The 23436-nt window shown below is 41.0% G+C and overlaps 1 protein-coding gene across 1 annotated transcript; it reads left to right on the forward strand.

Annotated features, from left to right (window-relative positions):
- Positions 1-286: 286 nt before the first annotated feature.
- Positions 287-18297, forward strand: GTF3C3 (general transcription factor IIIC subunit 3; the record flags this gene model as incomplete). The annotated part of the gene is made up of 18 exons (XM_080346875.1): positions 287-385; positions 1720-1822; positions 3901-4091; positions 4504-4627; positions 5144-5335; positions 5614-5779; positions 6679-6826; positions 8275-8347; positions 10028-10131; positions 10715-10886; positions 11335-11537; positions 12061-12162; positions 13024-13159; positions 13794-14031; positions 14120-14310; positions 14959-15083; positions 16898-17050; positions 17924-18297. The coding sequence occupies 18 exons, from the start codon at positions 287-289 to the stop codon at positions 18044-18046; spliced, it is 2643 nt and encodes an 880-aa protein (XP_080203001.1). The 3' UTR covers positions 18047-18297.
- Between the last annotated feature and the right edge of the window lie 5139 nt (positions 18298-23436).

Here is a 23436-nt window from a genome sequence, read left to right on the forward strand (position 1 = left end):
CTCCTGCCCTCACGGGGCGGTACCTCTGCGGCAGCGCCCCCGGCCCCGAAGACCCTCCCTCTGGCCCCGAACACTCTCTCCCCGGCCTCGAACAGCCCCCTCCGGCCGCCAACAGCGCCCTGTCCGGCCGCTCCCGGGGGGAGACGCTTCCCGCCCCGCGGCGGCAGCAGCGGCGGCCCGGGCGGGAACTCGTGTGCGCGGCCACGGGGCGGGCGGGCGCCATTACGGGAGGGACCCGCGTCCTCCCCTGAACGAGGTTCCGCCGCCGCGGGGCGGTGCGGGCGCGATGTCGGGCTTCAGCCCGGAGCTGATCGATTATCTGGAGGGGAAGATCTCCTTCGAGGAGTTCGAGCGGCGGCGGGAGGAGCGCAAGAGCCGGGAGAAGGTGAGTGTGCTCCGCCTGACGGGCCCGGCCGCTCCCCCCGCCATGGCAGCGCCTCAGGGACCGGGAAGCGCTCGTGTGTGTGAGGGCGGCTGCCTTAAGTGCTGCTGCTACAGCTGTTGGCTGCTTCTCTTAATATCTGTGCAAAAATGCCAATTAGCTAACTTCTGTTTGTAAGGGTCCTTAGGGGCTTGTAGAGCAAGTTGTTGAGGGGAGGGTCCCCCTTTCAGAAATGAGCTCTGGGGATCACCCTCCACAAGTGCTCCAAAGACTGGGTGCTGTTGCTTATATTCACATAATTATTACATATACATTTCAGTTTTTGGACATTTTGACATACAATACATCTATACTGAGAAATAATTGATGATGTTAGTAATAATTGTTTAGTTTATTGCTTACAGTACATCAATTGATTACTAGTTAAATATAAACGAAGCACTCTGCTTCTAAACAATGTATCACTTAATCTTCTGTCTCCCTCTTGTCATGCAGAAGGATCTAAAGCTTGAAAAATATCTCCTGGTTTTGCAGGTGGTCAGAAGGCACTGATCCTGTCAATTGGCTAATGATGGATAAGTCTTTTGTAACTTAATCGCAGCAGACATTAATTTACCAGCTTCTCATCACTGGAGCAGTGAGCAGAAGCGAGTTTTGATATAAAGTCGTCCAGTGTGTACTGGTACTGCTCCCCCACCATCTTCTGTGTGAGATCCGAGACATCCAGTTTGACTCTTCTTGGTAATGATTGTGGCCTCTGGGCAGCGATAAATGCAGGAACATTCAGCTTTTTAGAAGTATGCAGAGGGAGCTATTATGAGAAATTCTGTATGTGTTACTGGAGTGTTGTAGTTGGCTTGAGCTTTACCATCTTTATGTCAAGATGAATTTCTGCATTTCCTGGTCTCCAAGAGAGCAAATTCAGCAAACTCAGCTGTCATGGAAGGACAGGTGATACCCTAAGGCAACATTCTTACTGCTTTAACAAGTGCTATTTTGAGATTTCTTTTTGTATTTAAAAAGACAGGCTTCTTTTAATGCAGTCAACCATGTCATCTTGTTGCACTGTAATGCCAAATAAGCACTGGACTAGTCTCTTCAGTCAAAAATAATGTGAACAGTCACCATCTGAGTCACCTTGCATTGATAAGAGCATAAATGTCTTGAAAGCAAGTAACGCTGGGGTTTCTTCATTTAAAAATATGGTGCTTATTCCACCTGTTTCACTGGCAGTACAAAAACTGGAAGCCCGTGGCCGAAATAGTAATTATAAGTATTGGGGGAAATAGGAACGAGTCATGTTATAGAGCTGACAACTGATATTGTTGGTGTGATAGGATGGTGACAATGCATCTGCTGAGGAAAATACTGAAGATGTAGAGGCTCCATCTTCATCCAAAAAAGCATCTGGGAAATCCCAACAGGAGGATGAAACTGATGGTAAGTGTTAATGTCATAATTTCAGTAAAAATGTAGTTAAAAGGCCGTTGAAAGCATTTGCTCTTCGGTAGCTGACTTTATAAATAAGTGGCTGCTTCTTTGCAACCTGTGGGTATTGAAGCACATTGTTAGGATGTATATCTTCGTAGGATATTTCGAGTCATAGCCAGAGTTTTAACTTTGTTCAGTGTTTTTAAGGGGCTGGGTCTGGCCAATTAGGCATGTTTTTTCGAGGAAACCCTCCATTTCTCCCCTTCTGGCTTCTTTACCACATGGTCTCAATTATTTACTTTCTCAAAAGTAACAAATAATTCGAAGCTTTTAACTTACGTGGAAAAGTCTTGTGTCTGTTTTGGTTTTGCTTTCTTTGTGCTCATCTCTTTTCTAGTCTTTTGCTGAGACTTGAATGTTTCAGAATATTTGATTCTACTGCGTGAGTGTTGCCGCCTTCCATTGACATCCAAAGTGAAATAAAATGTCTAAAAAGAGGGACTTCTTGTTTCCTCTGTGTTTTTTTCTCCTGCTTAGTTATCCTTTGGCCTGTTTAGAGTGCTTATGTTTATTTCTCTCAATTTCTGCCCTAGCAAAATAAGCTTAACTTCCCTGCGGTTCCTACCTAACGTATACATCAGTGGTGCCTCAGTTTTTGAAGGTATGGCCGTACCTCATCCTAAAAGGACAGAAAAGTAACACTGCAAATGTGGTTGGAGCCATGTATCTGTGGTTCCTGATTGACCTCTTCTTTTTGCTGATGGTTCTGAAATACTTTCAGTCTGCTCTGTGTTCTGCCCGGTCCGTTACACGTTTTTTCGTGCATGTCATTTTTATCTAAGAAAAACCATCCTGATAGATTCGTGTGACTGCGTTACCTTCTGCTCTGACTGCAGGGAACATAGAAGTCTCAAGAGCGCTCAGAATCAAGGAAGCATCGATAATGTTTATTACTGTTTAAAGAGCTGTTATTAGAATCTGAGGTAGGATATTCAGAAGAAAACTGTTGGCAAAGGTCAATGTTAAAATCAGTTTTGACACACGACTCTTCAGAGCTAACCTGTCACAAGCTTCAGATGATTCCTGCAGCTGAGGAGGCTGAAATAAAAGGGAAAATAAATTAATAATTAGTTTTTTTTAAGATGGGGAAGAAACGTCTTGATTTTTTAGAAGCTTAATATCCAAGTCAAAAATAACAAAATATATCCAAGTCAGAAACAAAGAAACAAACAACCCCCCAAATAACCATAAACTCAGGCGTAGTACCCAGTTTCCTCTTATGTAGAGGCAATACATGGAAGATTTATTTTTTGGTCCGAACTTGATACTGTGGTTATTATTTTATCAAATCTTTGGATGCCCAGGCCCCCAGCTGGAACCTTTGAACACTACATGTTTTGATATTTTGCATAGATCTAGACTTGTTGGCAGTTAAACCTGGGTTAACTTAGTAATGACAAGTTGTAATTCAAAAATCTGAAAATGTTTATAATTACATGCTTTAAGCATATTTTGGGGGGATATGTAGCATCATATTATTATTTATTTTAAATAATTTTGTTTCTTTTGCTCTGGAGTAATGTGAATTATCTGGATTTTGCATTTACAGATGTTAAAAGGTACTTATTACCATGGGAAGAACGGTTACAAGATCTTCTGTTAAATTAGTTCTAAAAATTGTTTGCTGGATTACTGTTTAGTATCATTTTCTGCTCACTTAGCCTCTTGAGGTGAAAAGCTTTATTCCAGCCAGCCAGTTCAGTGCTTGAAAATTGCTTAATATGCTTCTCTTGCATGGATTGAGAAAAATGTTGAATAAGCTGCTTCTTCGTTCTGTGTGTTCCTCCATGCTTTCAGTTCAAATATCCAGAAAATGTTGGAGGCTGGGGTATACTAAGGCTTGGCGATGAATAATGCAGAGTTTTAAAACCAAAGAGGTTGTTAATAGTTTTTCTGCATTTCTGCAGGCCTTTATGCTTACACAATAGCTGTTTCAAGTGGGCTGCTAATTATGAAGGGTTCTGGTTTCTCTGCACTTGTGTACTCTTGATTATATCATGAACCTTTTTTGCTTCTTTCTCAACAAGGAGAAACTTCAGATGGCGTCAGTAAATCCGTTCATCGGGTCTTTGCGTCCATGCTTGGGGAAAATGAAGAGGAGGAGGAGGATGAAGAGGAGGAAGAAGAAGAGGAAGAAGAAACTACTGAGCAACCTACAGCTGGAGATGTTTTTGTGTTGGAGATGGTACTTAATCGAGAGACCAAGAAAATGATGAAAGCAAGTATTACACTTTGATGTTACTTCCCTGTATCTCCTGAAGCATAAGTGCCAGTTTGTGTGGTTTTAGCTACTTGCTGAGACACTTGCTTGAAAATAATTCTCTGTAGGATAATACTGTTCCTGTTGGCATTGCCTGTCTTTGGTTTTCAGAAAATTGCTGTAGGCTACTCTTGGAAAACTTTCAAAAATAATGAAGTGAGTTTTTCCAGTGCCTGGGTTGTGCTTGTGTTGGATATCAGAGTTACTCTGTCAGTTACAAAACTTATCAGATATTTTGGTCGGTCATTGTAATATCACAGGTACTTAAATAACTTGTTGTTAGGCTGTGTTAAGCACAAGTGTGACTGACGCCTCCTGAATCTGGGCACAACTGACTCCTTGGTAGCAATAACATCCCTCTTCCATTTAGGAGAAAAGACCCCGCAGCAAACTGCCTCGTGCCTTGAGGGGTCTGATGGGAGAAGCCAATATCAGGTTTGCTCGAGGAGAACGTGAGGAGGCGATTCTAATGTGCATGGAGATCATTCGACAAGGTATGTCAGAATGGTAAAAAAATTTGGCTTTAAGGATGGGGTGAAACTGCCATGTGCATCAGGAAGATTCAGTGAGGTTTCACTGAGCGTCAAAATACTCAGGACAAGGAATGTCACTACATAAGTGGTCTGGAATTAAGAATATGTAGTGTATAGCCTTCGTTATTTTGCTTATAAAAAGCACCTCGCACCCTAATTCTGCAGAGGCCTTGTTAGCTTTATACAGTTTGCTTTCATTGTCTTTGTAGAACCAAGGTGTAAACATCGGCGTGACTTCCAGTGTAGAACAATGGTGTTAGAATGTTGTTAGATTGTCTGTTGTTAGATTCAATCAGGCTGCTTAATAATTTATAAAAAGGAATCGGAATCCTGTCTGCAAGTTTTTTCTAAATTTAAACAAGCAACGTTGATATTTTGTATAAGTCTTCTATTTTTGTTTGCAGAAAGGCAAAACTATTTGTTTTCAAGGTGGTTTTAAAACAAGAGTTCTTAATTGTTCTTTTTGGCTTTACACAGCTCCTCTTGCTCATGAGCCATTTTCTACCCTTGCCATGATCTATGAAGACCAGGGTGACATGGAGAAGTCATTACAGTTTGAACTGATTGCAGCTCACTTAAATCCGAGCGACACCGAGGAATGGGTTAGACTCGCAGAAATGTCACTGGAACAGGACAACATTAAACAGGCCGTTTTTTGCTACACAAAAGGTAGCGTAGCAACCATTTAAATATTTTAGGGTAAGTGTTAGGCGCTAATGGCAATAATTTTGTTTTCTTCTGCTTTCTAGTTTGCTGTGATTCTAGTACTTTGTCCAGACTTTGGTAGAAGATTCATGAGTCTTTAATATAGGACGTCCTTTTCTTACAAAAAACCTCGTGCATGTCCGTTAACCTTTATCTAGTCAGGGCAATGAATAGATGAAATCCATTGTTACTTTTTCCTAAACTAGGCTACTAATACGCCTTTATTTTCCTTTTTTTGGTAGCTCTGAAATACGACGCAACCAACGTGCGTTACCTGTGGGAGAGATCGAGCCTGTACGAGCAGCTGGGGGAACATAAGCTGGCCATGGATGGCTACAGGCGCATTTTGAATCTCCTGTCGCCCTCTGACGGAGAGCGCTTCATGCAGCTGGCTAGAGACATGGCAAAGTACGGTGGATTTTAAAGTACTGTGGTTTGTTTTCCCAGTGTTTCTCAAAAACTGGTCATGAATAAGGTTTGCAGCTGCTTCAAGCTGGGTATGTAGCCGAACTCAAGGAATGCAGGTGCTTTTTTTCCGGGGGTGAACCCCACACAGTCACACACCCCCTAAATATTGGGATGTTCCTGCAGTCTGACATGTGGGAATTATCCATGTGGGATCAATGCATCATCTTAGAAGTGTTGCATTTTCTCAGAGGAAGAGAATAAAATGCCAACACTGGTGACTGGAAAAATGCGAATAATATGCAATTATATACAAATGCAGTATATTTTTAATCTATATAATATTACTAGACATCGGGAAACTTACTGCCAGAAAATCTGAATGAAACAAAGTATTCAATCTGAAATACCAACCGTCTGCAACAGAATATAGTTCATTTGTGATTAATTTCTGGAGCAAGTAGAAATATGCTTCCTCCCTTCTTATTGTAGTTTTTTAACTACTTTATATCTCAGCTTTCTCATGTAGAAAGCTGATACTGGCCTATTTTGAAACAGTTTTAAGTCTTGATCTTTGTGGTTGTGAAAAGCACCAAAAAAATGCAATTATGCCTATTGATACCTGGCTTGACGTGAGGGGACATTGTGATGAAAACTCCAGTAATCTCCTAATGTATTGGGTAGAAAATAATGGTAATTATTTGAAATACATAAATATTGTCAGCAGTTGTAAGGAAAGAAAAAAACCCCTCATTCTCACCATCTTCTGTGACTTACTCTTGCTAATGAATATATTTGCTGACGGGCAAAAAGAAAAGAAATATGAAAATCCTTTGCTAGTGTTCAAAGTACATATTGGCAGTTACCTCAAATACTTGGTATCTGATATCTGTGTTTTACAGGAGTTATTATGAAGCCAATGATGTGACCTCTGCTATTGACATAGTAGAAGAGGCCTTTACTAAACACCAGAGCCTTGTGTCCATGGAGGACATTAACATTGCAGCTGAACTATATATTTCGTCGAAACAGTACGACAAAGCACTGGCGGTATGGAGAATTAAATGTATTTCTATACCGTGTTCAGCACCTCTTTGCTGGTCAGGGTGGGCTGTTTGTTTTCTGGTAGTGCTTGAATCTGGTCATGTTTCTGTAGTGATACAGCTGATCAGATACAGGGAGCTTTCTGTTAGTTCTGTAGTAATTAACATTGAAGTTAATGGCTTGATTTAATAAATTTGGGACAGATAGACTTGTACGCTGTTCCAGGTTTAAAATTTTGGCATACTTCCTCTCCTTCTCTACGGTTGACATGATCTTAGTAGCCAAAAAAGACCTATGAGCTGGTTTTGTGAGTACTGCCAGCAAAGGGAATTCTCTAAGGTGAAGGTTAAAAGCCGGACACTGAGTGGTCTCATGTTCAAATGCCAACCCTCCTGCTGTATCTGGTGTACTTGTACTATGGCTCATAATTTGTGCACGAAGCATCAAGCATAAATTCCAGAAAGACAATATATCTTGACTCTAAGGCATTAGGATTTAGAGAAGACGGCCTATCTATTCCCAATTTGTTTTAGCAGTTTTTAACCCTCACTTTTGAGGCACGTTTCTGAGTTGATTTGATCTGGCTTTGAGGGGAGAGACTTTAATATCTGGCCATTGTTTTACTTTCCAAGGTAGACTGAAGAGACGCTAGTAGTTGAGAATTTCTCCTCTTCTTATTTGCTGATACTAAATCAGCTCTTGTTTTGTTTTTTTCTCCTTAAGATTTTGTTTAGATCTCTCTCTGTCAGTGCAAAGTATCATGAGCCTGCAAACAGTTCCTCTGACCCTTCTCTGTACTTCCCATTTTAAGAATCGAACAGTCAATTCTATGTACATGATGTTTCTGTCAGATTTATTAATACAGTAGTCTGTCATAGAACTGTTCCCCTGTTTCTTCTTAATGGTTCTCCTCGAGTCTATTCCTGTGATGGTATTTCTTGTTCCTGGTAAAGTGGGCCTTGCAAAAATAATTAATACAGTCATCTGCTATGTTCCTCTAAGGGCCATGTATTCTTTGTTTTAATGATTTAAATATTTACTTTTCAATTAATGAACAAAAGTACTAACCCGCATTGTGTCTTAGAGCAGTGGTCCTTCACCCTTGTGCATTTGCTCCTCACTGTTCCCCATGCAAGTGGATGTCTTGAACTGTCTGTCTTTTTGATCAGTTTTCTATTGAGTTATGCTAGTTTTATTGAGGTCATGATGCTTTACCTGGTGCTTTGCTTTCTTTTGCAATCTTCTTGCTGAAGAGACGCTGGTTGGATCATCTAAGTAGTCCAAAAATACTGGACAAAGGCATAAGGTGATCAAAGTCAATGCTAGTCAAATAACCTCATGTGAAATGAATGGAGCTGCTAACTTCTGTGATGTCTCAGATAACTGCCTGTGGGCTGGTTACTGCATATATCCTTTACATCTTTAAAATGCCACGAGTTACTCATCTGTTTTAGGTTATTACAGATTTTGCTGGAATTGTACTTGAAAAGAAACTACCAGAGAAAAGTCCAACCGAGGAGAAAAAAGGTAAGTAGCTAACAAGCGGTTAGCATGACCCTGCCGATGATCAAATATGGCATCTTTCTTTCTGTTACCTTTTCAACTCATAGGTATATTTTGATGCATGTTGATGGGCTTTTCTCTTTTGAAACTTTTCAGTGTTTTTAATGAGTTACATGGCATGACCTCAGCTTTCTATAAGGAGTTTTTCTGATGTCCAATTAGCCCTGCTGACTCATTAAGGACAAGGACTGCTCTCCAGGCAACTGGAGGCCTTTCAAAGTTCTGAACATTCCTCTGAGTGTTCACATCAGACTAGTTATTTCTGCCAGCTAAATAGCCTCTGAAAAAAATTACATAAGCTTATTGGCATCTATAGTCAAGAATATTAACCTTTGACCTGAGACTAATATTATTCATAAACCATTAGAAAACATTTAAATGTTTTGGTATATACAAATCTAGGAATATCGGTTGGTAATTGAATAAAGTGGGTTGTCTTTGAGAAACCTTTTCCAAGTAAACTACCAATCAATTTTGGATTCAAAACCAAGTAACTGTTGGTGTAGCTGGTGCCACTAGGGTAATCTGTTCATCTTTTTTAGAAGATACAGGGGCAAGGGTAGAAACTGAGGAAAGCCCAGAGGCAGCGACTGATGACCAAAGTCGTCCCGTTGCTGAATCCAGTGCTGCAGGTAAGTAACTTAATTTCTTCATTTCGTACAAGTCTATGAATGGATTATATGCTCGGGAACCAGGTTGCAATCATATCAAAATTGGGAAAGATTTCTAAGAGCAGAGAAATAAGGCTTTGTCCAGAACAGGTTTCTTGTGTACTGTTGTCTTTACTCAAAACTTAGTTCTAGCGCAGCCACCCACCAAAGCCAAAAGCATTCTTGCAAGGTTTCCCCACTCGGAAAAGGAAATTTTTGAGTATGTTCAGAGAACGATGAATTAATCTGCACGTTGTGATTTGCAGTAACTGGATGTGGATGTGGAAGGTAATAGTGAAGCCTTATGTTGGAGATCACATTTTTCTCAGGTTATAGCAATCACCCTTGGAATGTCTGCTGTAAGAATTAAGGTGAAGGAGTAGTTAAGGAGGTGTCATGACTGCATGTGAAAGAAACATGATCATGGAGTTTTACTGTGTGACATTTAATTTTCCGGCATTGTTATGGGTAACTACTTTGTCTCATGTTTGAATTCTCGTCAGATTGCATTCTGGCGGTGTGTTATGTAAAGTTCTGTAGTTAACTGTATTTAATGATAAATACAGCCAGATCCCTGGTACATGGGACTTAGCTTAATAGGAACAAATACCTTAATACAGGGTTTTTCCTTCAGAAAGCAAGGAGAAGAGGGTACATGTGCATAAACTGCTAAAGGAAAGCTGTATGAAACAAGCCCATCTTAAGAGGGCGAAGGCTCTATGCACATGCTAGGGGATCCTGCTATTGAAATCAATGCACACTGACAGCAGTGGATACTCCAGATGAAATTAGGAGGATCAGAGCCAATAGGAAGCAGTTGTTCCAGTTATCGGGAAAGATACAGCAGAGGGGGAGGGGCCAGGCCCACATCACCTATTTGCATCAGAATATATTTTCTTCGCTGGAGCTGAACGTGGCCTGGGAGGGATGTGGAGCTTGTGAAGTGCTTGTTCAAGCCTGTGGCTTCACAAAGAACTTCTTCATCTTCTCACAGCTGTGGAGAAAGTCACCTGCTGCATACCTGAGGGTGTTCCCATAGACATCACAGTCAAGCTGATGGTGTGTTTGGTTCACTTGAACATCCTAGAGCCACTCAGCGTAAGTAGAAACCAACTCACAAGTTGGGGGATGTTCTAATAAATTGCCAAAACAAGTAGTTTTTCCTGTCTTTGTATGGCTGAGGTCATTGAGAAAGCTACGGAGATTCTTTTTGCTTCCCTCCCACTCCAGGAGAGACACCCAGCAAACCTGGAATAGCAGAAATGCTATTTTTGTTCTTATAAATTATGGCTCCAGTGGAAGTGTTAGTAAAGCACAGGAAATCACAGTAAATGTGCTGTGACAGGCCCAGGACCCCAGTGCAAAGTTGTTGCACACTAAGGAACACATCTTTGCTTTGTTTTAAAGCCCTGTGAATCTGAAGACTTCTTTTGTAAAGAGCACAGCTCACCGATGGGCACTTGCACCCACTGGATGTGAAATGTGTAGAATAGAGAAACACGGCTTTTTCAGGAACTCTGAAATTCAGATATTTATTCTTCACTTTTAAACTAACATTTAAATAAAGGAAGTCTAGCTTAGAAGGAGAGTAAAAACCATGGCATCAAAACATAAGCTCCCAATAACCGTATCTTAGAGAAATGTTCTTGATTATTTAGTGTTACGTGTGGTTTTTTTAAAGCCTCTTTTGACCACCCTGGTGGAACAAAATCCAGAAGAAATGGGTGATTTGTACTTGGACGTCGCAGAGGCGTTTCTGGATGTTGGAGAGTACAACTCAGCGCTGCCTCTCCTGAGCTCCCTGGTCTGTTCCGAGCGATACAACCTGGCTGTGGTCTGGCTTCGGCACGCGGGTGAGAAGCGGGAGCACTGAACACGTGGTACTGAGAGGTGACAATACAATGCCGAGCGTTTCCAGGGACCTTTAGCGAAGATCAATGGAATTTTACATTCGCCTGTTGAATCATAATTGGTATTTGCAAAACTATAATTGGAGTTTATTATGACAACCCTGTTGTGGAGAATTTTCGTGTTCTTTCTGTAGCTTGAAATTTGCTTCAGTTAAAAATACTTTACATTAATTTAAGTGAAACAGCGTCTATTCTGCGTTCCGTCCTGCGCCAACTGATGATGCTTTAAATGAAACTGGAGGCATCAGTACCTAGTTCTGAATACTTTCACTTTAGCAATACACGTTTTGGGTGGTCTTAACTGAAAAGGTATCTGAAACGTATATCTACTATTTTGCAAGCTTTGAAATATTTTTCTGCCGTTTAAGTGCATCGTTTGTCATATTTTTAGAGTGCTTGAAGGCCTTGGGACACATGGAGCGTGCCGCAGAGAGCTATGCCAAAGTCGTTGATCTCGCTCCGTTGCATCTGGATGCAAGAATCTCACTTTCGACACTTCAGCAGCAGCTGGGCCGACCTGAAAAAGCTCTGGAGGCTCTGGAACCCATGTATGATCCAGATACGCTGGCTCAGGACGCTAACGCTGCCCAGCAGGTGGGTGAAGTGTTCTGTGCTTCCAGTTTGGGATATATTATTCTGCTGAACGATGGTAGTTGTCAGCTCTATAGAACCAGGGGTTGAGACTTGCTCATCTACAGAGTCTCGGGCATGATTTCTTGTGGCTCCTGCGCCCTGACCGTTTTATCAGTATTTTCCCGGTCCCATCTGATTACTTCTGGACACTGATCACTTTGCATCACCTTGATCAGCAGTTATGACACATGAGCTACATGGTTTGGCTTCTGTCAATTGTAGCTGATGGCGTAGCAAAAGTTCGATATTCCCTCTCCAGCAGCACCCTTGCTATAGCTAAGAGTTATGCTGAATTTCTCTGAAATATGAGAGTTTGAAACAGGAACTACTGCTGGGCAGCTTAGGGAGATCTCACCTGCTGCCGCTAAGATTCTTACAGCTTCCTAGAAGCTTCTACAAGCCTATTAGTACTGTATTGAGTCAAAACTGTTTGTCTTGTAAACTCTGTGCAAGAGGTTGGATAATGATGTTCAGTATTCTCTAGGAATTAAAGCTGCTCCTCCATCGTTCGACACTGTTGTATTCCCAAGGCAAAATGTATGGTTACATAGACACTTTGCTGACGATGCTGGCAATGCTGTTGAAGGTAAGCCAATTTTACAGCTGTGAAGAAATTAAAAGAAATTGGGCAGCGAGTTGGGTTAAGTGACAAATTCAGGAGGCAAGCTAGTGGTTTGTTTGTGCAAATGGTTTCAGAACGTTGTTAGATAATAATCTCGCAGGGAGTCTGTAGCGCTGGGGTTCAGAGCAGAGAACCACTTGTGTGCGTGAAACAGTGACTTCAGCTCTGTGTACATACAACATGCTGAAAACTAAAGCTGCTTCTTACTTTTTAGCAGCCAGCATAGTGCTTTCTTGAAATTTTGATACTGGCTTCTGTTTCAACAATTTCATTTTGAATTCCTCCTTCTTTTTTTTTAAATTTTTTCATGTGATGACCAAAGAAGAATTTGTTTAGCCAGTAAATACAGTGGTGGTGGGTTTGTGTTGTTTTTTGTTTGTTTTTAAACAGTGAGTGAGGGAGAGGAATATTTAGACCTTGATTTTATCCATCTGGTCAGAGCCATTCCTGTCGTGTTACGCTGGCTGAATAGCTGACTATCCACATATTTCTGAAAGTCACACAGAAAGGCATTGTTCTTGTTGTGCCTCTGTGCAAATACTTTGGATTTCAATATACACAGGGATGTTCCAATCCCACGGAAAGTCTTTTGAGTCATTTAAAGAGTTTGTGGTTTTCTTTTGCGAAGCCCAGTTTGCAGTGGAGCCTGAAATAACGCAGAGATAATGCTCCTCTTGGGGATGTTCTGTCTCGCTCTCTCGTGACATTGTGAACTTGCAGACTGTTCTGGCACGCAACATCAGCAAGATGGATTGGCCATGAAGCTGCCTTTATCATAGGATGTGTAAATGTAACCTGAAATGCTGCCCTTCGATTTGTTTCTAGGTAGCGATGAGCAGAGCCCAGGTGTGTTTGATATCTAGTTCCAAATCTGGAGAGAGACACCTCTATCTCATTAAGGTGTCAAGGGATAAAATTTCTGACAATGACGACCAAGAGACAGCAAATTGCGATGCAAAAGGTAAACAGTTATTTAAAAAAGCGCAACAAGATGAACTCGTTAGTTCTGAAAAAGGAACTAAAAAGGAACTAAACATGACTATTTTGCATGCTAAATCCATGCAGTTCTTGTTAACATTGCTTTATTTCTAGGACAAAGAAGGCAGCAAAAATGAAGATAATATAACTTTAAATAATCCTCATTGAAAGAAAAATAGTAACATTACAGAATAATTTAGATTGGGAAGGACCTCTAGAGGTCATATGGTCCAACATTCTCCTCCGTGCAATTATAATACATGCAAACCTAGAAAAACATGTTTTAAAAGTGCTGTGATTTTTTTTAACTGAGCCAGACTACACATTCTTAAGCACTGTTTGGTAGATTAGGAAAAGTAGCTTCAATGCATTCATGTAGTATGTTTACCACTTGAACTGTGTGTATTTCTTGCCATTTGTTCCTAAGTTTTGACTGGGTTTTTTGCTGCTATTTTTCAAACCGCACTTGAACTGAAAAAAGCAAATATTTTATCTTTATTTTACCTGCTAATGCTGAGATATTTTTGAAAAGATCAGTTTGTTGCATGCACCTTCTTTTTTCCAGGTTTAGTTCTGTTGTTTTAATCTTCTCAACTTACTGACTTCAATATTTTTAGCAATCTTTGCAGTTCTCACGAGTGTTCTGACAAAAGACGACTGGTGGAACCTCCTCCTGAAGGCTATTTATTCCTTATGCGACCTCTCTCGGTACAACGAGGCAGAGCTACTAGTGGATTCCTCATTGGAATATTACTCGTTTTATGACGACAGACAGAAGCGCAAGGAGCTGGAATACTTCGGGCTCTCGGCTGCAATCCTGGACAAGAACTTCAGAAAAGCGTACAACTACATCAGGTGGGGGATGGAGACTGTTGAGGTTCTATTGCAGATACAGTATTTACTAGAGTGTTTACTCATTTCTTGTATACTTTTCATTCTCTAGGATCATGGTAATGGAAAACGTCAACAAACCTCAGCTATGGAACATATTCAATCAAGTGACGATGCAGTCTCAGGATGTTCGTCACCATCGCTTTTGTCTCCGCTTAATGCTGAAGAATCCCGACAATCACGCACTGTGTGTCCTGAACGGGCATAACGCGTTTGTGTCTGGCAGTTTCAAGCATGCTCTTGGTAACGTCATTCATGTTCTAATATTAACAAATAGAATAAGTGAATGTTTTTTTCAGAGAAAGGCTTATTAAAGTAATATTTTTCATACATCAGAAAAGTAGTAAGTGGCTTCACAGTGTTAGTCTGGTGCAAATCAAAAAGAATTGCTAAGAGTTTTTCTAATAAAAATTAAGCTGGTGAGTTTCCAGTTTAGCACATTCTGCAAGTAAAACCACCTTGCAAAGATAATTAAATGCTAATGATAATAAAAAGTGAGGAGGACAGAAAATAGACTGAGTTCAACGGCAAGTAAAGCAGGTTGGACATTTTAAGCAGGACTTGGAAGCAAACCTACTGCTTTCAGTCAGGCGCTCCAAATGTCACACTTCAGATGTGTGGCCTCCAGATGCAAATCCCAGCAAGGACCTTGTTTGCCTTCTGCCTGATTGTTTTCTGCTTACATTTTACACCATTTGCATTTTTCCATCAGAATTCAGGGGGTGCTGAAACCAGGAATTTTTCTGTCAGGTTTTTCCCATATATTTTGATGTAGGTATGTTAAACTGTTTCTTTTCTTAGTTCACGCTTCTAATTTGAAGATTTTTTGCCCTTAAATTCTTAGGGAACGCTTGTCACAACAAACATCCTGATTCAGTGATTTGCTTTTAGGACAGTATGTGCAAGCGTTTCGTGCAAACCCAGATGAACCTCTGTACAGTCTGTGTATCGGCTTGACTTTCATCCACATGGCTTCTCAGAAATACCTGCTGAAAAGGCATGCTCTTGTAGTACAGGTGAGCTAGTGGGATTATCTTACCTATAGTGTCTCCAGGCTTTGTATCTTGCTATAATGTACTCTGTTTAAATAACTTTTAGTAATTAATATGGCATTTTAAAAGAGAGAAGTGGTATAACGTGAACGCCGATGGATATGCTTTTGAGTTCTAATTAGACCCACCCGAATCTCCTTTTGGTTAACTGTAGCTCACTCTGCTGTCTGTGTACAATGCTGACTCACACAGATGTTAGCAGCTGCTTGTGAAGACATCACTGATTGCAGTCTTGATGGCTCTAGTCTGGATTTTCTTGCAGATTTTTCCTCTTGTCCTGAACAAGTGCTGTAGGGTGGAATCTGTGCCATGTGCCCTTCTTGGACGTGTGTCATAAACTACCTTGTTGAAGCAAACTTTGACTTGGAAAGTGAGGGTTTCTCCACCCCATCTTTCTCTTCTCTTCCCCCTTTTAGATGCCCCTTCTAGCTCTCTTTGTAAAGAACTCCAGTTTAGACTACCCTCCATTTTTCAGCTGCTTTATTCACATTTTTCTTTCATCTACCAGATCCTGTTACAAACTGCAAGCTGATTATTCCCAAACAGCGTCTTGAAAGTAATTGCCTCTACACCAAGTATTCTCATTACCTTGAAATGCCTTTAATTCTTGGGGCCACTAAACTCAGTCAGCAGAATACGGTGAGGATCCTGAGCTCTCCTGACTTCAGAAATTGCTGTAAAACTGCAGCTTGCACTGATTTTGACAAAAGCTATAGGTCCTCAGCTAGTCTAAACGAGACCAATAATGTCAGTATCCAACTTAAGACATGTTGAACTTGTAAACTTTGGCCTAATTTTACTATTTTTATCCATTCCTTTCTGTAATCAACAGAATGTAATCAATGAGCTGCTATGTTCTCCTTTTTAAACATACTTGAACCATGTCCTATTTATGTTAACACGGTTCCCTGCTTTCTCTTTTCTCCTTGCTTGCTTACTATACTTGGTATTTTTACATCCTCGCTTGCTCCTATTGTAGTTGATCGATAATTCAACATGGTGGCATACACTGGTGACCTAAATGATGATCAATAGCTGCTTGTTTCTGAACTAATTACTCATGTTGAGGGCGCTGTTATCTTCCCTGATTACCAACATGGTCCCTAGAAAGAAAGTCCTCTATTTACAACGGAGTAATCACACTCAGAGTGGTAACAAAATGAAATGCACAGGAGAGGCTGGCAGTAAAATGTTGTATGCCTGGGATTCTGCTAGCCATCTCCTTTAAATATATCAGCATATATTTTAATTTGAAACTACAAGCAAAATAAGAAGGTATAGCACTTACAGAATGCTTTGATTTTAAATTTGTTAAGGCACAGCACTGGAATTGCTGGGTATGAGTTTCCTTTCCAGTTCTGCTGGAAGCTTGGCAGTAAAACATCTGCTGGCTGCAAGAAGGGACGTGAACTCGTGCTGCTGATTGCTTAGGATAGATCAATTTTTCATGTGCTTATTCAGTGAAGTTTATTTTTGGCCACTTTATAAGATGATGTATGGGTCATTTCCCTGATAACTGGTATTAGAGTAAATATTTATACAGGGCACAAGACCATGAAAATAATATGCTTGCATTCTACAAACAAAACGATATATACTTCATGGAATTCAGAATTTTGTAGCGTTCTGACAAGTTGTAGAACGAAGCCATTTCTTGGTTTTGTGGAGGAGTGTGAACTGAAAGTTTAAATATCTACATTTAAACACTTGTTCTCCCACATACTTTACTCCCATCTTCTTCAAGGGAACGTTCATGTATGTGCATAATGTGTGTACAGGGATTCTCCTTCCTGCACCGGTACCTGGACCTGCGTGGGCCCTGTCAGGAGTCGTTCTACAACCTTGGCCGTGGGCTCCACCAGCTGGGATTGCTGCACCTGGCCATCCACTACTACCAAAAAGTACTTGAACTTCCTCCTCTCACCCTAGAGGTACGGGATCTTTCCAACTTACGTACAAAGTCATGTCAATGCTCGTAATTTCTCAGCCGTGGTTAAAACAGGTACATAAAATCTGCGTAGTCCAGTTGCCTTTAATTTGTATTTAAATCCCTGATGTTGGAAGCCCAAATCTGATTGCACCTGGTAATGCATTTATGCATGTGCTAATTTCCAAAGATTTATGGATTTGGAAAGTTTTACTAATAGGCTGACGTAGCAGCAAAAAGAGCTGCAAACCAACTTTACCTGAACTTTATATCTATGACATGCAGTAAATGATAACTGGCGGCCCTATGTGCTCACCCGTGCTGGAGCAGTATGAACCAGGATTAAGAATGCCTAAGGGCATCTGAGCCACGGGTTTGCTCTAATTGATCCGGATTAGATCATGCTAATTGACATGTCATATGTTTACAATCTGGTCTGAAAGTTTTTGCCCAGCTTTGGCACGGGTAGGTAGAAAATTACAAGTGTATTTATTTTGAATATTTAGAAAAGGGGAAGGGCTGGTAAAGTAAGAAATGTGGGTGTTGGTCAGCGCTGGGGGTTTGAAGCTGCACTTGCGTTCTAATGACAGAAACAACCACTGGGCACATAAACAGGAGTTGAGATAGTCCTTTCCTGTTTCATGAGTTGGCTACCTAATTTACAGCTAATGTTTGGAGCATGTAATTATATAATTGTGTGGTGATTAACAAGTGGGAACTCATTAAAGAGGCACAAGGAATATTGCTTTTGTTTCTATACAACTGAAAACCAATGTAAGCCATGAATATGTGTTTTGATTTGCTGCAATTCCTACTCATGTTTCAATTTTCTACTATTTTTTCATAAAGATAACTTTTTGAAGTATTTTTTTTACAGGGAATAGAAACTGATCAGACAGACCTGAGAAGAGATGCTGCCTTTAACTTGTCCTTGATTTATCAGAGCAGTGGAAACAGGAGGCTGGCTCAGAAAATGTTGTATACTTACGCAGTTGTTTGATGAGCTTTGTGGCAGGTGAAATTGTGACTCTTTGTATTAACCTTTGCATTATGTGGTGCTGGGGAAAGCGGGTTCATGTACAGCTTTTCTATAGGTGGTAGAGACGTGGCTTGTGCTGTATAGAGCTCTATACACCTTTTCTACTCTATTTTTTAGGGAAAATCTGCAATGTACAGTATTACAACTAGTTACCAGTGAGGTTGTTCAAGAAGACATATTCACTGGTGATGAGGGTCTTTTAATGTGTAGCATTAAATGACTAGAATATAGATGAAACAGGCTCATACTAATCCCTAGAGGATGGAGAAAACAGTATTTCCAGATCTCTGTATTCAGAATTCTCTAGAGTTCATATTCCTAGCAGTTGGTCTGTTTGAAGGAGATTGATTTCTGTTTTACTGAAATCAGTGCGACCTTTGTTCTGAACTTGTTAATAAAAATTCTGATGTTAATGATAATGTTTACTCATTCTCAGCAACCTCTATCCTACTGAATTGGGTATAGCAAAAATTAGTATAATAGTATCATACAGCTTATTATTTACATATATTGCAAATGGTCTGAGGTTTTACTTGTTTCTGACAGTTGAGCAGTAGCAGATGATGGTGGAAGCATGTTGCTTCCAAGCCAGCAGGAAAGCAGGATGCAATGCTTTATCATAAATAAAGACTATATAGTTATATGGATATACAGAAATGGATGCAAGTTATACGCTGCAGCAAAATTAGGCTGAAAAATATTTTCCAGTAAGGTAGTTTGCTGAATCAAACCCAAACTGTGCCATTGCCTCCAAACACTCTTGGTACTTAAGGTATCACAGCCCCTCCTTCCACGATCTGTAAACTTTCCTCTTCCACACGAGCTTACCCAGCGATTCCCCGTTTAACCACGCAGGTCTCCTGGCTCCCTTCCTTGACAGGTTCCTAAGTGTGGGATGCTCTGATCTGGAGCTTGGTAGAACAGTCCCTGAACGCTAACCAACTCTCTTGGGCCCCTTTACCTTCAAGCAGCCTTGCCCATGGCATTTCCCCCAGCAATTGCCTGAAAAGGCCAAAGTTCACCCTGCTGAAGTCCGGGGTTGCAATTCTGCTTGCTATCCTGCTCCTGCCACAGGAGATCCTGAACTCCACCATCTCAAGGTCGCTGCAACCAAGGCAGCCCCCAACCTTTACTGCTTCAACCAGACCCTCCTTGTCAGTGAGGATGAGGTCCAGCAGTGCACCTCTTCTAGTCGGCTCCTCCACCCTTTGCATCAGAAAGTTATCGTCAAGGCACTGAAGGAGCCTCCTGGACTGTGGCTGGCCGGCCGAGTCGTCCTTCCAACAAACATCAGGGAAGTTCAAATCCTCCACCACAACTAGGGCCTGTGATTGTGAGGCTGCTCTCAGCTGTCTGTAGAGGCCTCATCAACTTCCTCACCCTGATTTGGTGGCCTGTAATAGACACCCACAATAATATCAGTCGAACAAGCATGAAACTGCCCGTGTTATAATAGTCTTCAGCACATTATGATGTAAGTCATCTGCTTCAACTACTCTTCGCCTAGCATGCTGGTCCACGGTCAGACAGATTAAACAAATTCCAGTCATTCTCTTGAAGGTAAGACAATGTGTGGTATAACAGCACACACCTGGTGAATTCCTTATATACTCCTAAAATGAGTTCAAGGCATATGTTCTCTCGTGACCCAGATATCATCTACCATTAGAAGTAGCCAGTCCTGCCAGTTCCTCCCCGTCCTAGTCACGTCAGCATCCAGCCACAGCGACGTGACTCGGCCTTCACGCAAACCCTCTGCAAACCAGTCTGAGATGGGTTTTGGTAACACCGGCCAGGCCTTCATCTGAAGCTGGCAAAAGTTATGAAAGCAAAGACGTGGCATATCAACAGCATATAGTTTACAGTTACAATAAAGAAGAATTGTTTTGCTATAAATAGCAGTTTTGGCAATATCAGCCTCACAATGGAAAGCACCTAAGTCAAAAAAGCCAAGGTATGAGTTAATTCAAATCAGAGTTTATGATTTAAACGAGCATTCCTGTGTCCCCTAGATACAGGTGCCCTGTGAGCACCTTTTCTTTGCAAGGCTTTCTCAGTGACGCAGCCCTACCCGAGCACGTCAGCTCGAGGTAAGTTCTGGATTCCTCGCAGGGGATGCTCTCCTGGGCTGGGACTCACCCCAGCACATGAGCTCATTTCCTGCCCAGCTCACGTGGGATTCCTGGGGCTGAGCTGGAGGTGCTGGCTCCTTGTCCTGCTCTCCAAGGAGGCACGAGTGGGAAGATGATCTTGCCTTTTCTCCTGGGAAAAGATGGAGTATTTTATGAAGCTGATGACCGTCTGGGGAATCTTCATCATTACTAAAGACGATATTAAAATTTTAGCAGTTTAATACAACTCTATAAAGCTGATTACACAGCTGTACAAGAACTATCAACTATGGAGAAGGCTGCTGAATCGACACGCACAAGGTAAGCACGGCTTCTGAACGGGTATCTGGAAATGTATGAAGGACAGGAAGGCGAACCACTGAAACAGACGTGAATGCAGAGAAGAAAATACGCTGTTAGCTTTCAGATGAATATTTGGTTAATGAACATCAACAAAACATGAATATCTGCAGTAGAACTTTTCTCAGGACAGAAGCAGTCCTTTGAAGCTATCTTGTGCCTGTAATATTCTTTGCTGCTTAAATGTGTCCTTTGGCAAAAGAGGAGAAAACAAACAAAACCAGAAAAGGGGTCTGTTTTCCACCTCTGCGGAAGGAACAAAGTTTAGGAAACTGAAATCCTGACTGATAATGAGCTACCAAGTACTTCCCCCACCTCTTTTCTTTGCTTCCCCATTTGAAACGAATGTGCTGGCTTTCTTGAGCTCCTTTTTGGAGCTGTTCTCTTTGGGGTTCTTTGGCTCGTTTTGCACAACTTCTAGCTGCAGGCTGTCAAAACCAGAGTAAGAACATAGAATTCTTTTGGTTGGAAGAGACCCTCAGGGTCATAGAGTCCAACCACAACCTAACTCTAGCACTAAAAACTGCTTTAAAGCAGGTTGTTTGTTTTTCTGCTGTTAACCTTGTTCCCTGCAAGTCAGCATTTTTGAGCTCTCTACTACCTTTAGAAAAGGAACACTCTTTTTTTAAAGTTTCTTTTGCTTTGCATTTTGAGCCTTCTGTTCACTTTTTTTAGTCTCCTCTGCTTTGCAGGAGCTGTTTTTGGTGGAGGGTGACCCTGTCACCTCTTACCACCTCTCCCAATGTTGCGATATGGTTTTGCTTGCGTTGCATTGGCTTTTGGGGATTGGTCCGGCTGTTGCTATTTGGGGTGCTGCCCTTCTCCCCTCTTCCTCAAGTCGCTGCGTTCCCCATATAGGGCCTCACGCCTGCTGGGAGGGGCCGAGTCACCGCAGTGGGGTCTCAAACCCACTACTCCTGCCTTACACCCAGTGTTTTATCCATTAGGCCCCTGGGGCTCCATTGAGCTGCTTCCACACTAGGGGTGATGTAGGCAAGACAGCGTAATTACAACTGCTATTAAGGTCTCTTTGTAATCACAAAACAGTATTTGGACTGATAAGCAGCATGTAAGACCTCAGACCAGGGCATCTTTTCTTTTTTAATCTTGCTTTTTGTTGGTTAATACCCTATAAAACAACAAACCCCCGAGATTTTCACCCCAAACTACTAGAGTAATCCATGCAAGCTATGATAATTTAGATATTGTGGTGGAGTAGTGGAAGGATGAGGTGATGCAAGGACAAATGACTTCTTGGGGTGGGAGGGAAATGTGGTTTTGCATGATGTCATGTACAGTGACATAAGAGCAGCTTGGGGAGCAATTTTCTTGGCCACAACACTTTGGTTTGGTTGTTGAATGCAGATATCCTCAACCTGATAACAACAATCAGCTGTGGGAACAGAAGATCTTCTTACAAGCCCCACTAAATTTAAGAGATTAACAGAAAAGATAAAAACTGTGGGGTTTTTTAAGCGTGATAAATGCTGCTTAGTTTAAAAGGTCAAGGTTGTACCTCATGCTTCACCAGCGACCTATATCTGAGATTAAAGAGCTACCTGGTGCCTATGCTGAAATACTATCTTGTTACTTGCAGTTAATTACGTAACTGGTCTCACCTGTTCTGATTCTATGCTGGTTTCCTCCAGTTTCTTTTTTGTCTCCTCTTTATAGTTCTTCAGTTGTTTGACTGTTTTTTTCCAGCTTCTAGGTAGAAAAAGTAGTAAACATTAATTTCTATACATTTTTTTTTTGTAGCACAAATGAAAAATTGCAATATAATGGAAGAACTCACCAATGTTTACTTTTTCCATTAACTGTTCCCTTTAAAAAGAAAGAAATTCAGTTGTTCATGTTTATATTTAATATACAAGATTTAAAAAAAAAAAAAAAGAATATAAAAGACAATTACAGTGCAAATACTTTTGTCTTGCATATACTCTGCGCTGCTATGGTTTAAAGATTGGAATGTGTTTTCTAATATTTCATATTCCCTTTAAATAAAGGAGTTTCAAAACAGCTATGCTGTTTTTTGGAAAAAAACACTTTAAGACAACTTACTCTCCTTCAGAAAATTAAATGCCTAAGCCTGTTTAGACAAAGAATGAGGAGATTAAAACTGCACTTATGCTTAGGTTTGAGGGGTTTTTTTGGGAAAAAAATATGTTATTTGCCAACAGTGAGTACATTTGGGTTGTGAGGTAATCCTTTTGACGCTAACTATTAAGAGGAGTGATGAAAGCGATTCCTTGGGCTCTTTTCCCCCTAGAACCTGATTTCTGTCCCCAGTCTGATGCCCTCTGTTCTGAAGCACTGAATGTAAGGGTGCAAGCACTACACAGCAACACATTCTTTACCACAGTTAATGAGACTGAGTGACATATTCCGTTGACGTTTTCTTGGGGGAAAACAGTAACAGAAGTGTAAGACTGAATTACCAGAGAAATGTAAGTTCCTGGAAAGGCAGAGAAGACATTGAGAAGTCTATGAACTAAAGCTAGGCTGAGCTAAAGTCATGAAAATGAGAGAATTACAAATCTCAAATATTTTTATTCTTTATTTACTATGGTTTTTTTTTTTTTAGTTGACAAAAGAACAGATTCTTATTATCAAAAGAATTATTAATGTCTTACTGACAACAATCTATCATTAACTCATTTTTCCAGCTGAGTATACTTTGTTTAACTACCTCAGAGACAAAGGCGCCTAAAACCAAGTCTGTCAACGCTCGAAACTATAATATCATAACGTTTTGTACCTTGGATGCAGTTGTCACCTCCACAGCAGTACTCTGTCTCCGAGCTGCTTCTTTTTACCTTTCCTTCAGCCTCTTTTGTGTCACTTGGGTGTCACCACAGAATTATTTCGCTTGGCAGGGAC

The sequence above is a fragment of the Nesoenas mayeri genome, assembly GCF_963082525.1.
Source record: "Nesoenas mayeri genome assembly, chromosome: 6".
Lineage (NCBI taxonomy): Eukaryota > Metazoa > Chordata > Aves > Columbiformes > Columbidae > Nesoenas > Nesoenas mayeri.